Here is a 15,103-nt window from a genome sequence, read left to right as displayed (position 1 = left end):
TTGTCAGCTTCGTTATGTGACAGCGAGCAGGAGAGCTTGGCACAAACAACCCTGCAGTCACAACCTGCAGTTCAGTGTCCTGTGAGAGGGAAGAGGCTGCTGGGACCTACAGAGTGCTCCCAGTTCAAACCCAGGGGAAGAAGAGCTCTGAGTCTAACCCAGGTCTGGGAAAGAAGGTGGTTTGGGAGATGTATTTCCTAGCCTTACTCTGGCTTTGGGTCTGGAGTGATGCCAGGCTTGTGTGATTGTGACCAAAACCTTCCAGAGGCCTGAGGGCACCCTAACACTAAACCTGGGGTTTAGTTGTGGGTTACACAAAGCCCTGGGTTCTGCTGCCAGGCTCCACTCCAACCCCTCCCATCTGGCAGCTCTGCCTGGCTGGAACCTGCAGTCCTTTGGGACCCCATGGATTCACAAAGACCAGGGAGGCCTTGTGAGCCTGGGGGACCCCACAGCAGATGAGGGGTCTGGGGGAGCTGTTGTGATTCACCAGCTCCTTCTAGAAACTGCTCTGGGTGCAAGAAACAGCACAAGAGCTGCCTGAGGGAATGCCTGGATAGACACCCACCACAGAAAGCATCCCAAGTCAGACAGGAATTCCTCTCTGCTGCTGCCAAGGCAGGTGTCAGCACTGGCTGGAACAGGACAGGTTCCCCCTCACTGACTGGGAAAGTCATTACAATAAAGTAACTCATAATGCTCTGCTCCTTTCCAGGACTCTCCAAAACACCACTGTGCCTTAAAAACACTTTTTAATTAATCCTGCTGATGGGTCATTACCATTAACCACTGACATGGAGCACACTGGCTCAAGAATATCCTGGAACCCACTCAGAGCTGATTTGCAGGGACAAGCCACTGAGAAAAAAGCTTGAGGCAGAAGCAGCAAAGAGAAACCTTAGTGGCAAACCCAGAACGCCTGACTCAGACCTACAGCACTTCCAGCACAGATAAAGAACAACCACTGGGATCCTCACTTCTCAGTGGGTTTTAGCCCCCTCTTAACCATATTCTAAGGTGTGGGATTAGAGTGGCACTTTCTCACCTGGGAGAGCACACGAGAGACCTGCTGTGCTGCACACCCATTGAAGAGGCAGTGGAGACAGTGCCAGCATTCCAGGCTCTTAATTTTCTTTTGAAATCCTACTATTTCTTGCATGCAGCTCCTCCTCTCACAGTCCACCATGCAGTATTCACCCCACAGATGTGCAAAGATACCACTCAGGGGTTACTGTAAAACCCAGCCCTGCTTCACTCCTTCCCACTGATATATGGGCTTCTGATGAACCTCAGGCTGAAAGCCCCAAGAGCTGGAAAACCCAGTGCAACCTCATTCTGCCCCTGGAAAGTATCCCCCACCATTTACCAACTGGTTTCTTGCAGGAGCAAACCTGAGTGTTTCTGACAGCTGCAGCCTGTGCCATGGAGGGGCTGCAAGGAGCAGCTGCCAAGGTCCCAGGGCAGCCCCATCACAGCCCCTTTCAAGGGTTAATCCTGCCAGGGACCCATCCTGCCTCGGAGGCAGCTGCTCTCCTTCCATCATGAAATGCAGTGCAAGGAAATGCTCAGTTCAGAGCGAGCTGGGCGTTGGACTAGATGACCTTTAAAGGTTCCTTCCAACCTAAGTTATTCTGTGATTCTATAAAATTAAACTGCGAAATCCTGTAATATTTAAAACATTCAGAGGTCCTGCCAAGCACATTCCTCACCAAGCTTTTGCAAAAACACTGCTCATCCTGAAGCTGGTAAAGCCAAGGAGAGGGGAATTCTTCCCTCAAAGCCTGGGCTGGGTAAGGCTGTGTGTCTGTGTCCCACCACACACTGGGCTTTCTGGGGGTCTGTCAGCCCCTTAGCACAGCTTTGTGTACCTGGGTGGTGGTGCCTGCCTGTGTACAGCTGCCCTGGCAGCAGATGCTACAGATTCGTGTGCATTTGCACATTAGTGCCTGTTTCCATAGCTGTGTGTGTGGGTCTGGCATGCCATCTGTGCGTGGGGAGGGCATGAGCAGAGCAGGGATGGTCCCCTGCAGCCCAGCATGTGCTGCTCCCAAGTGAGGCTCCCATCTGTGAGATCCCCTCCTCACACCACCACATGCAGGGTGACAGCAGGCACAGAAGCCTGTTCTGGAGGATGCACACTTCCAGGCTTTGAGTGGAATATTGATGGTCATTTAGGGCATATTTTCTTAGTCACTTCATCCTCTGAGCACAGAGCAGAGCTGTTGGATTGTATCACAGCCAGGCACCATGTCTGGAGCCTGGCATGGCCCTGCCTGGGGTGATTTGTAGGGACTGCTGCTCCTCTACAGCCCTTCCCATTCTGCTGCACTGGTGCAGGAGGAGCAGCTCAGCTTTGAGATGGAAGCCCTGACACTCAGGCAGACCTTGTCCAGCACTGCAGCATGAATGGCTCTCTGCTCTGATGCTGAGCTGCCCAAAATGGTTCTGCAGTTTGTGGGGCCCAGAAGTTCCACCTGCAACCCAGGGACCAGAGCCCCTCCTGGACTGAACTGCTCACAGATTATCTTTATGACAGGACTGTTACGTTTGCACAGTTTAGTGGTTTAATATCAGTTTAAAGCCTTCTCTGTGAGCAGTGCTGTTTGAAGTCATGCTCTCGCTTTCCAGCCTCAGCTTGCCAAGACTGTAAAACGTTTATTGCTAATGGTGGAAAAGCTTAAAGAAGCCAAGATAACTTTCCCAGGCTGGGTATTAAGACTGGGATCGGATAAGTAAACAAGTAAAGAGTATTACATGGAGTTCATTAAATATCAACCAACACCAACAGCCACTCATTTATAACACAACGGCAGAGCATGGGAGCACCCAGGAGCTGAGCTGAGAAAGGTATGAATCACATGTGATAGGAGAGATGAACATGAGGAGGGCTGGATTCCCCACGGGGCTCTGGGTGTGGTTCCCAAGGTCACAACACAACTCCTGATGAAAACTCCTGCAAAGACTGTAGGTTTGGACCTGACGGAGTGGCAGAGTTGGTGGGATTCATCTCCTCTCAGCTGGGGAGGGTTGTGGGCATGTGGTGGAGCATGTCCTTCTCCCTTCTGATGCGGTGGACAAGGACAAAACTCTCCTTCCTAGGAAGGAGAATTTAAATTCAGGCTACACCTATCACATCTCCTGGGACTGTCAGTTCCTGGATGTTTGTTTTCAGTTTTTAGCTTTTACTTCCTTATAGACAGGTTCTGCCTTTACTGGTTTCTAGTCACAGGATGGCAACACCAGGAAGAGTAAATTACAGAAGTTCTTGCTACAGTTCCTGTGATTTCCTGTGCCATATTTTCAAACTCCTCCAACAACTTGGCTTGATGCTTGAACCCCCTCACTTCCATTCACCACCCACTGCTCTCCATGAGTTCAACATTCTCCACGTAAAAAAATATGAGGTAAGGCAGTCACTTCATTTGGGGACCATCCCCAGATTATATTCCACTCCCAGCTCTTCCTCACTGGCCTTACCCTCACTTCTACGTTCCTTCATCATACTCTCTCACCTGCCTAAGGCTCTTGCTCTTCTTCTAATTTCATTGTCCATATTTCTCAATTGATTGTTACTGATTCTCCCTTATTTCCTGTCCTTCTTGTTCCCCAAAACAGAGCTTCATTCACATGCCACTCCTTTCAAACACCCCTGCTCACTCCTAACACCCTGTTGCAGCAGCCATTAACCAGTCAGGACTGGAACTGTCACCTCCCTGCTAAATTTTCCTCTCTTGTTTGAGAGGTACAAATTCCAAGCAGATTTTGCAACCTTTAGCATAAATTCCTGTTTGCAGCTCCAGTATTTCCCAGCTGTTTGGTGTTTTGAAGCCTTTTCTCAGATCAGCAGTTAGGTGGATCAGGTGATCCAGGAAATTCTGTCATCCCTTCAGCTGGGAGGCCACAGATCCATGTCCACAGCACACACCTGGGACTCCAGGTCCCACCCGGCTGCTTCTGTCAGGTCCCTGTGCCCAGGAGCTGTATGAATGCAAATGGGAGCAATGCAAAATCTCTTGTCCTCCTGAGGTCCCTCCCAACCTCATTTATCCCACAAATCTACTGGAAAGGGCACAGAGCAACATCACAAACAGGTCCAGTTTACTCAGATCCAAACTGGACCCAGCTTCAGGCACCAGCTTGCCAGGCTGCACCCAGGTCTGGGCTTGACCACGAGCACAGGCTGGAATGGATGCACTGCCCTTCCCTGGAGCAGCTCTGCAGGTGACACCGGTGACACACTCCATTTGTTCCCATGCTGGCGTCTCTCTTACCAGGTACAGCGCCACTGAAACATTTTCTACTTTGGAAGGGCGAACCCTTGGCAGAGAAACACATCAGAGCTGAAGCCTGTACGCTGCAGAAGGGCCCTGATTCCCTGTCGGTTCCTGGGGCTCCCACTCTTTGTCCAGCTATCCTCGACTCCCTCTCCTGGCTGAGAGCACGGTTACAGCGAGAGAGAAACCACCAGGGGCATCCCTGCAGGATTCTGAGCCCTTTGCAAGCGTCCCTTCAGCTGCGGGGCTGGAGGCGGCGTTCCCTCTCCCCATGGCTCCCGGGGAGCCGTTTCAACGCAGCCAACCTGGGAGCGACCATCTTCTTATTGCAAATCCCATGCCGGCAGCCCAGCCATCACCACCCGACCTCCTGTGGGATGACATGGTTTTCTGGCCTGTCAGAAACCAATCCAGAGCCAAGCTACCCCAACGTTCTCCTTTTATTAAGTTAGTCCCCCTGTTGTGGTTTAAATGCAGGATACAGCCGGGATATCTCTTGGGCTGTGCTTGCCTGGGGCCTGCATTGAGGCTGCCCTAGCTCCCCACACTCAGGCTGGCAGGGAGAGGCCCTGGGATACGTATTTGTATAGAAAATATATAGGATATATATGTTTTTATATATGTATGTGTGTACATAGATCTGTGTATATATATGTATACATATTTTAAAAGTATCTTTATATATGTGATTATATATTATATAGAAATACGATGTAATCTCTAGATTATATATGTAAATATACTTACTGTGTTATATAACTACATATAACTCTATATTATATACACACTTATATATTATATACACACAATATATATTATATACACATGTAACATATATACATATATCCATATGTACATGTAAGTGTACACAAAAGTGTATTTAAATGTATATGTATACATACATATGTATGTATATATACACACACATATGTGTAATAAAAATATATTTTATACACCATACATTCTATGCATATAAAATGTATTTCACAAGCGTAAAATGTATTTATAACATGCGCTTTATAAAATACACGTATTATTTACATATATTTGTGTGTAGATATATGCATATATGTATATATACACGTGTATATATATATAAAATATAAAACTCTGGAACTGGAGGGCAGGTGTCCCTTCGGGGAGCGTCCCCGGGGCTCCCTCTCGGTGCACGGAGCAGAGGGCACACACGGAGGCAGCCCCGGGTAGGGCCAGGCCGAACGCAGCGCCGCTCGCCCGGCCGGAGGCTCGGCACCTCCCGGGGCCATGGCGCAGGCGCGGCGGCCGCGTCACCTCCGAGCGGCCGGGGCCGTTCCGGGGCGGCGGGGCCGGGACGCGGCTGCTCCGCGGGAGCTCCGGTACGGGCGGGCTGTGGGCGTGGGGGCTGCGCGGCCGGGAGCTCCGGTACGGGTAGGCTGCGGGCCTGGAGGCTGCAGGGCCGGGAGCTCCGACACGGTGGGCTCAGGGCCCAGGAGCTCAGGTACTGTCGGGCTGTGGGCCTGGGAGCTGCGGCGCCGGGAGCTCCGGTAGAGGTGGGCTGAGGCCCCGGGAGCTCCGGTACAGTCGGGTTGTGGGGCCCAGGGGCTGCGGGGCCCCGGGAGCTCTGGTATGGGCGGGCTGCGGGCCTGGGGGCTGTGGGCCCGGGAGCTCCGGTACGTGCGGGCTGCGGGCCCGGGGCTGCGGGGAGTCCGTCGGGCCCTGGCCGCCTCCTCGCCCCGGTGCCTGGGCGGGCGCTCCGGCGGGGTTGGGTGCTGCCCAGCCCAGGCTGCACCCCGGGGGTACATCGCTCCCTGGGAGCGGTGCCGGGGCCGTCCCCAGCAGCCGGGGAAGGTGAGGTGGGAGCGAGGCGCTGAGGGGTGTGCCAGTGCAGGGGGAAGGCGGTACGGGTGGCAAGTGTCCCTGTGGCAGGTTCCGTGTGATAGCCAGGAGCGCTGTGAAGGGCTGTGGATGGATAAAGCCATGTTGCACTGCCAGCCCCAGGTCCAGCTAGAGGAATTATGGCAGGCTCGTGATTTTCTAATTTTTACTCATCTCTGTCCACTTGTGACTGGATTTGGAATTTCAGCTCCCAGGTCAGACATATTGGCATTCCGCTGGAAAGTTAAAACTAGATTAAGCTAGCCTCAGTATCCATGCAGTGCTTAGCATAAGCAATTTTCTTACCTGCTCATCCAGTCTGTGCACTGCAGCATTTCTGAATGCTCCTCCTGAATTGCTCAAAACATTCACCTGGGCAGAGGTGTTGGTAAGTGCATATGTTTGCCAGAGAAGTTAAGGAAAATGCCTGCCTGTCTCGGCTTAGATGGGGGAACTTCTCAGAAGAGGGTATAATTCGACCAAATGTGAGAATCATGACAAACTGGGATGTTTGCTTTGCTTTAGTTTTCAACTGGACGTAGGAAATAAATGTTAAAGCAAATTAAATTCTGTGTTTTGTAGTGAAGCCGTGTGATTCTGTATTTTAACTTTAATTGGTTAGGTTTCATCCAAGGCAGCATTCTACCTGTTAGGTAGGATAAAGAGATTAGAGTCACTTGCGCTTTCTAATCCTGGTAGGAGAATTAAAATGAATGGTGTGCCTTGACTGTAGCGCTGGTTCTTGGAAAGGCAACGTCTTTAGTTAGGAAACAAAGGAAACATAATAAATACATAAACAGTCAATGTGGTTATAAGTCTGTGGGTTTGTTTGTCACGTGCAGCGCTTGTTTTTTGACAGATTCCTGCTGCATTATGTCAGGAGAGAGCGACTGCACCAGGACAAGTCCGTCAGCAGGGTCTCCATCAGACAGTGAGCTCCTGCCAGACCGGCCAAAGTATGTTTGTACCCTGTCTCCTGATCTTGTTACCAAAGCCCGGGAGGAGCTCCAGGAGAAGCCTGAATGGAGGCTCCGTGACGTGCAGGCGCTGCGGGATATGGTGTGCAAGGACTATCCCTCCCTGGGGACGTGCCTGGACGATGCTTTTTTGCTGAGGTTCCTCCGAGCCAGGAAGTTTGATTATGATCGAGCGCTTCAGCTGCTGGTGAACTACCACACCTGCAGGAGGACCTGGCCAGAGGTGTTCAGTAACCTGAAGCCATCTGCAATAAAGCCTGTCCTGGAGTCAGGCTTTGTCACGGTGCTGCCTCACCGGGACCCGCAGGGACGTCACGTCGTCTGCATCCGCCCAGGTACTCAGTCCTGAGTGTGTCTGTTCCCTGTCCTCGACGTGTGTGTGGGCCAAAAGCCTGTCTCTGCTCTGTTGTGAGCAGTGGTGACTTGCACAGAGTATGTGGGCTCTCTCAAATTTGAAAAGCTGACTGGGGAAGGGACATGCTGGTCCTTAGCCAGCATTATTCCAATTCCTTTTCCTGTGTCAGCAATAGCTGTGGTCATGGCAAAATGAAAATGCAGTGAGATGGGTCGATGAAATATTAGGAAAATTCAAGGAAAATTATTATGCAGTCACTCAGATTGAAACAGGGCTGCTGGCCTACCCTTAGAAGCTCGTAATTTGTTTTTGCAATAAGCAGAGAGAGAAGCCTATAGCTCTGACTCCTGCGTAAATAATCAGAGTCTTTCATGTGCTTTTGGTGCTGCCAGGCTTGCTGTAAATTTCTCTCCATTCATTCTCCTCTTTTCCATTTACCTGCCTTCTTTCTGAGCTGAAACTGCTATTAATGAGCTGTGCTGGGTGGAGAACGGGGTTCTTGAAACCATTGCCTTTGCTCCCTGAAGTAAACATGAGTTGCCATTTACCTCTTGCTTAAGAAAGGCTGCTCTGAACTAGAACTGTGGCTATACAGACTAACTTTTGAGTCCAGGAAAACAGAAAATCAGTTTTTTTGGAATGTGTATTGTTAGCTTATCTTCACTCTCCGACTTACCATCCCTGTCTTGTAACCTCAGACAGATGGACACCCAGTAATTATCCGATTACTGAGAACATTCGTGCCATATACTTAACCTTAGAAAAACTCATTCAGTCCGAAGAGACCCAGGTGAATGGAATTGTAATCCTGGCAGACTACAAAGGAGTCAGCTTATCTAAGGCGTCTCATTTTGGTCCTTTTGTAGCCAAAAAAGTGATTGGAATTCTTCAGGTAAGACCTGAACTGGTGGGAAAATAAGCTTGTGCATTGTAAATGACTGCTTCTGTGTGTAGAGTTCTTGACTATGTCACCACAAATGTCATCATCTTGGCTTTCACTAGCAGAGCTAAACAAGTCTCTGCCCAACCAGTTTCTCACATCCTTACAGCCAACTTACCTCACTTGCCCCTTTTTTTGACTTTTGCATACCTAAAACGAAATTTGCATTAGAATTGCAGACTTTGAGTTGGAACAGACAAAAGCAGTTCTGCTAGGTAGTGGTAAGGAAGAAAGAGAGCAGAGAATTACAGTTAGGGATGAGACAGTGAGGAAATGGCCTGATATTTAAATGGTTCCTGTCAGCCGAGATGGAGCCAGCTATGGGGCAAGTGCAGGTTCCAGCTCAAGTGCTGCTGCAAAAATGTTAAGAGGACTTTTGAATGGGTTTGATTTGAGGAGGATTTCCATCCATGCCCTGAAGACAGAGGCTTCTTTAGCTCAAGAGACATAATAAAAACAGCTCTGCCTGGATGTCTGGAAGGAAAGTGTTGGAGAGTGAGTTAGAGCAAGGATATAAACACAGTGGAGCTGGACAAAATGGGAAGGGGAAAGGACTTGGGAGCAGCCTGGCCAAAGTGGCAGGAAAGTCTGATTTAATTTGGTGTTGATACAGTCTGGAGGAGTGAGATGAGAAAACTTCTCTTGAATGGGTTCTGGCCTGAGCTGGTTACATCCTTTATTGTATCCATGGGATCAGGAAGGATAGGGTGAATCAGGGGTTTGTAGGAGATGAGACTGCTGAGTTAAGGAAGGCCTTTATAAGAACTCACTCCTTTACATTATGATCTAAATGTGTCATTTAACTGTCAGCCCGTATTTAATTTGTACAAATAAAGCCATGGGTGTCCTGCTGTTCCTGCTGGAAGATATTCACAAAACAATGGCTGGGCTTGGGGAAGGACATAAAGGTATGGTGGAATATAAATGTGTTGCATCAACCTTGCTGAGCTGCAGCTCCTGTAAAGATGAGGTAATTCACTGATGTTCCTATGGAGAAAAATACTGCAGCAGTGCCTCTTGTCTGCTTTTCACTCCAAGCACTGACTGATTTGTATATGTAAAGCTCATTATAGAGGAAAGAAACCTCACTGAGTCCTTAAGTGCTGATCATGAGCTTTTGCCTATATTTGCAAAAATCCCATAATAAGCTGTTGTTTTAAACTGGCCTGTATGGGAAACAGTGTTTCCTAGTGATATTAGATTCCTTCTGCACATAAAAACACATTTTAGAGTGTCTTGGGCACCAAATCTTGTTGGACACACTTTTAGAAGCAGCCTGCTCTAGCACTGAGTGTGGTGCACTCCTCAGGAGCTGCAGACATCACTTTGTGACTGCATCCTTATCAAGGCTGGGCATACCCAAAGGACAGGGGTTATCTAAGTGTTTTTGTCAAGGGAGATAAACATCAACATGAAATGAGGATTTAGTGGCAGCAGTGTGTTTTTTGATGGTTTTCTTGTCCCTTGATTTTGTTTTATGCTCACAGATGTCATCCTAGGACTGCTCTCTGTAACAAGTTGAATTTCTGTTGTATTGGTTTATGTTGGTACCTCAGGTTAAAGCTGGGGAGCCAGTGGGTTGTGCTGGCAGTCAGTCTCAGAAAATTTTAAAAAGAGAAAGATGGCAAATGTTTTTTAAACTGCTTTATAAAAATTTTCTTTACCCTTCAGGATGGATTCCCCATTCGAATAAAGGCTGTTAACATAATAAATGAGCCTCGTATATTCAAAGGAATTTTTGCAATCATCAAGCCTTTTCTGAAGGAAAAGATTGCAAACAGGGTAAGGATCTATGTGATTTTAACATTAATATTAATGTTTGTAAGTTCCTTGCTTGGCCACTCTTAAGTGAAAAAAAAAGAAAAATTATAATACTTGACAGTTAGAAAAATGTTGGTGCCATTTTAATTTCTGCTTTAAATTTTAAAAAATATGCCTGTTGGGAAAATTCTCTGTGAGACAGAAACTTTGAGGAACTCAATACTGGCAAAATATTAATATGGAACTTTGGTACATATGCTCTGTATCCAGGACATGATCCCTGTGGTTGGATTATTTGCCCAGAAGCACTTAGGGAACTGTCACAGGAAAACTGTGTTGCCCCTTCCTTGCTCTTTTCCCTTATGCAAGGGTCCTGTATGGCACAAGTGTCCCCTCCACAGGACTGTGGTTTCCAAGGATGATTTTTTTGTCCACAAGGATAAGTACTTTCAATCCCATGAGTGAACTTGGGAATGAACTGAATCTGGAACCTCAGCCCAGGCACATGTCAAGTCTCTCTTGCTGGGATTTAATCTGCACAAGGTGTGGATTTTGTCTCAAGACTTCTCTCACTGGTGTGTCTGCACCTGCCCACTGTTGTGTGCTGCCACTTGCCCATGAACACATCACTTCGTAAAGCTGTTCTTTAGCTCAAAATAAGCCTGTTAGCTGACTGCCAGCAGTTTGCTGCAAAGTGTTTGATGTGCACTTTTAAAGCTTTTTTGCTTTCTCCTTCAGTTTTTTCTTCATGGCTGTGATCTGAATTCCCTTCACCAAAACATTCCGCCAGTGATCCTTCCTGAAGAGTATGGTGGTACTGCAGGCAAGCTGGACATCTCTGCCTGGAACGAGCTGCTGCTGGCCTCTGAAGAGGACTTCCTGCATGAATTCTCAGAGCTGGTGCTCCCGTGTGACAGCTCTCCCCACGACCTGCTAGTGAGTGGGGATGCTGATGAAAAGCAGTGTGATGATTCCCTGCGAGGGATGAAACCTCAGCTCTATTACTGTTACTAACAAACCACTGGAGGGAAGTTTTCCAGCACAGTTAAGATCTGCTCTGCTAGGTGATGTTTTGAACTCTGCCTTACTCCTAAACCTGCAGTTTAGGGACAGACTGCTGAGGCACTTTACACTGTAGAACCAAAGGAAGCTGGAGAGGGCACAATGGGGGCAGGGCAGAGTTCAGGGAGGGTAAAAGCAAAGAGCACAAGTTAGGGAGAAGACTTGGCTCATCAGTCTCTGTGTGAATGGTGCAAACTGGCCTCTTCTTTCCAATGATAAAGGAAAAAAAATATTGCAGATAGGTAAGCTTTACAATTTCTTGTCCCCACCCCACACAGGTGAAAAGTGAGGATGATTTACGAGCTTTGTGATTATCTGGTCCATTCCCCTTCTGCAAACACCAGTAATGAAAGACTGGTGAAAGTAAGAAAATGGCTTTTGAACCCTGCAAAATATAGTTCTGTAGTGAAGATTGCTTAAAACCATAGAAATCTAATTTGGCCTGTCCTCTGTCATGTGGTTCAGATTGTGAGTTGGTGTTTATGAAATATTACAATGAATATTTATTTCAAATTAATATAGAACAAAATTTACTCATGAATACCTGTATGGAGATAATCTCTTACACTTCTTCACAGCTGGAAGAACTGTGACTGATAGATTAACTACCATAACATCTATACCAAGGTTTATATAGCAGATGCAATCTTCATTTTCAGAAAACAGCAAGTTTTTCAGATCATTTACTAATGCTTTTGATTGGACAACAGCCTCAAATAATGAGGTTCAGGACCAAATAAAAGAAAGCTGTGTCAGCCACTTTCCCACACTGACAGTTCTTTTCTGGTTGAGATAAGGAATTGGGTAAGTACCTCATACCCAGGATGTGTGGGGAGATTTTGTAGCTGTTGGCATGTAATGTATAGAAGGCAATACTTCATGTAAGACAGCAAGGTGCTGCTTTAGCTTGTTACTTTGGGCTGAATTTGAGTTTTTAAGTCTGTGAAACCAAATGCAGACAGGCTTTTTAAAAGCACATTCTTAAATTTCCTGATATTGTAGCATTTTGTTCAATGTGCTTGTCAGCTCTTTTGTGAAATGTTACAACTTGCTTTTTAACTTTGTTGACTTCTTTTGTCTTTGGTTGTCATGTGTCTGTTTGAAGTTAGACTTGAATCATCTCTGTGATATTTACCCATAACTTGTATGCCTGTGTTCTAGGTCTTTGTCTAGAGACAGAACTAACATTGATGTTAAACCAGGGTAAGATACCCACGTCTGAATAAGCTGTTCCCACTCCCCAAGTTCATTTTATTTAATGGTCTTAACTCTCAGCACACTCTTTGCACACATTTTTCTGCACTCTAATGGTGTGGTGATGGGAAACCTCATGAGGATGAGGATAGCACAGTCTGTTACTTCAAGGTGAAAGAATTCACTATTTGGTGGAAAAGAAATCCCTTCTAATTGGGAACTTATCACTAGAGCACTTTCTCTGGATGAAATCTTGATTTAGTGCCAAATGTGATTATAGGCACCAGTTACATTTCTGTAAATATAAAACTAAATTATCTTGAGGATCTCAGACATTCATTTTTCAAAGTGCCAAACTCTGTTTTGAATGTCTTTCTTCCTCTTAGCCCCCTTGCAGCATGACTGCACTGCTAAAAGGAGACTTCAGTAATGACTTCCTGACCTGGCAGCAGACCTCATCTGGGAACTAAGGTTTGGCAAATGCCATACCTGTCATCCTGACATTGTAAAAAGAGACTGGGCTCTGAAAAGGGGTAAAACCATGAAGCTTTTTGTCTTTTCTGGGTGGCAGTTCAGAATCTGTAGGAGCAGAAAACTCATCACATCAGGAGTTGTAGGTTAAAGGTGGGAAGAGATTAATTTTCCTCAGTGAAAGCATCTCGTTTTTCTTACCTTAAGAAGTCAATTTTAACTCCTCCTTTGATAACTATTACCTTTAGTGCAGGGAAAAAAACAACTACCCTTTTCATCTACTTAAAATAAGGTAAAAGAGTACTGCTAGGCAGCTCCTCCTTTGTGACCAGAATATGCTCTCTGTTTTGCAGAAATTAATTCAGTTTTGGGCCACCTAGAAGCCAGTAGCACACAGCACCAGGGCTTGGACAGATCAGTGGCTGCCCACACTGCTCAACTTCTAGAAGAGAGTGGTGCCTCCATTGTTTTAGTGCCTCTTAATTCCAGTCACAATGTACCACTGAAAAACCCAGAATGGGCCATTTTACCTAGAGATGAAGGCCTCACTGGTAGTCTTTCCTTAATTGTGTTGCAGGGTTAGAAGTGGGGGTATAGTGACTGTAGGAACAGCTACTTTCATCCCCTTATGTAACTACTAGAGAGGGAAGTTGGATTATTCAAAATTCAGTTTAGTGTCCTTCAAAAGGAAGTAAATCTAGTGGTGTTCAGCAGAAGGCTGAAGAACCTCTACAAAACTCACACTTTTTTGTATTTTGTTGCATGCCTTAAATAGTAGGCAGACTAGATCCGCCTCACCCTCTTCCTTCCTCTGCTCACTAAGAATAAAGAATATGATTTAAACATAATAAATGAGGTTCTAGGGTTGTGCTGGGTTTGGCTGGGGTAGATTTTTTTTCAGAGGAGTTGGTGTGGCCCTGTGTAAGTGAGCAGCCATGGTGCTGGCTGGGGTTAAACCACCACAACTGCCAATGCTGAGAAGTGCCAGTCTCGTGCCTCCAGAACTTCTTTTTCTTAAAGTTGGCTTCTAGGCAGTGGATGTCAGGATGCTGAATTAAGCCAGGCTTTATCAGGCATCTGTTATTGCTAATTTGCTGTTCCTTGGCTTTAGAACTGAGCCAGGAATTGCAGCTTCACTGAGCTGTGTCTCTAACCCTGAAGTCTCTCTGACCAGTGCTTGGCATGTCTTACAGAAAGCACAGCTCTGGCTTATGGGTGCCTGGCTACAGAGCTGAGAATGTTCTTTGAGCTTTAGCACTTAGTAGCAAAGACATCAGTTTGTTCCCAGAATTTCTCATGTTTGGAAAATAAACATTTGTGTCACATATAGCATCTCCTTATCTGCAAGTTTAAGAGAATAGCTAGGAAAAGCTTACAGGAGGGGGTAGTTTTTTTGCTTGGTTTTTTTTTTTACAGCACAACAACCACTTTTTTCCTTCTTCTCACTTGAAATGACTTTATTTTCCATGGCTATATATGCCTTTTTCAGTACATAAGCCATCCCTGCCAAATCCAACACATAATAAGGAAGGATACTTGAACTGCATTGGCATTAGATGGCACAAAAGGTAGCTGCAAACTGTACATAAAAGTACTTGAATTTATACTCTTGTAAATGGGTGTTATAAGCCCTGAGGTATTTTCAGGAACTGGCTGAAGTATCATTTCTGTTAAATCTCATTTTGGCTTGAGTTAATCATTGTGTTATTCAAATATTAATTTTGCTTTCTGTTATATGTAGGCCTAGAGGTGTTGGGTGGTTAAGTGTACATCTTATTTTGATAAAATTTATTTTTATATTGCATTTTATAAAACAAAGTTGTCAAAAATGTGTAAGTTTATGATGCATGACTGGGTGATTAAACATATTGTAACAGCTGCTCATTTGATATATTCAATATGTTTGTCTTGTGTCATGTTGGGATATTTTACTGTAAATGTCAGTAACAACACCCAAGTTCCACATTCATGCACAGCTGTTACTGCACATAAGCACCACAGCACTGCATTACCAAAAGGTGTTGCTTTCTGCTGGAAACAAAAGTTTACCTGAACTGAGCTGCTTCGAGGAACAGGATTTGACACTCTCAGACTCCAAGGAAGATACTGTTTGTTTCAAAAGAAACCTGTCCCTTAGTATTTACTGCAGAGAAAAGCCCCAGTCACATCCCCCTGGGCACTGCATGTGCTGTTTTCCCCTGGAGAAGGAACTGCT

The 15,103-nt window shown here is 46.2% G+C and overlaps 1 protein-coding gene across 4 annotated transcripts; it reads left to right on the top strand.

The window, feature by feature from the left end:
- The first annotated feature begins 5,541 nt into the window (after positions 1 to 5,541).
- TTPAL (alpha tocopherol transfer protein like) lies at positions 5,542 to 14,804 on the top strand. Of its 4 annotated transcripts, none has more exons than XM_041419159.1 (5): positions 5,542 to 5,629; positions 6,988 to 7,440; positions 8,159 to 8,352; positions 10,072 to 10,182; positions 10,900 to 14,804. In XM_041419159.1, the coding sequence occupies exons 2-5, from the start codon at positions 7,002 to 7,004 to the stop codon at positions 11,173 to 11,175; spliced, it is 1,020 nt and encodes a 339-aa protein (XP_041275093.1). In that variant the 5' UTR covers positions 5,542 to 5,629; positions 6,988 to 7,001; the 3' UTR covers positions 11,176 to 14,804. The 4 variants fall into 4 exon arrangements, with proteins under 4 accessions (XP_041275093.1, XP_041275094.1, XP_041275092.1 ...); XM_041419160.1 differs by having other exon boundaries at positions 5,602 to 5,675; XM_041419158.1 differs by having other exon boundaries at positions 5,619 to 5,751.
- The last annotated feature ends 299 nt before the right edge of the window (positions 14,805 to 15,103 follow it).

Source organism: Onychostruthus taczanowskii, unplaced genomic scaffold, assembly GCF_017590055.1.
Source record: "Onychostruthus taczanowskii isolate IOZ18803 unplaced genomic scaffold, ASM1759005v1 scaffold60, whole genome shotgun sequence".
NCBI lineage: Eukaryota > Metazoa > Chordata > Aves > Passeriformes > Passeridae > Onychostruthus > Onychostruthus taczanowskii.
The sequence above is the reverse complement of the archived record's forward strand: the minus strand, read 5'-3'. Positions and strand labels throughout refer to the sequence as shown.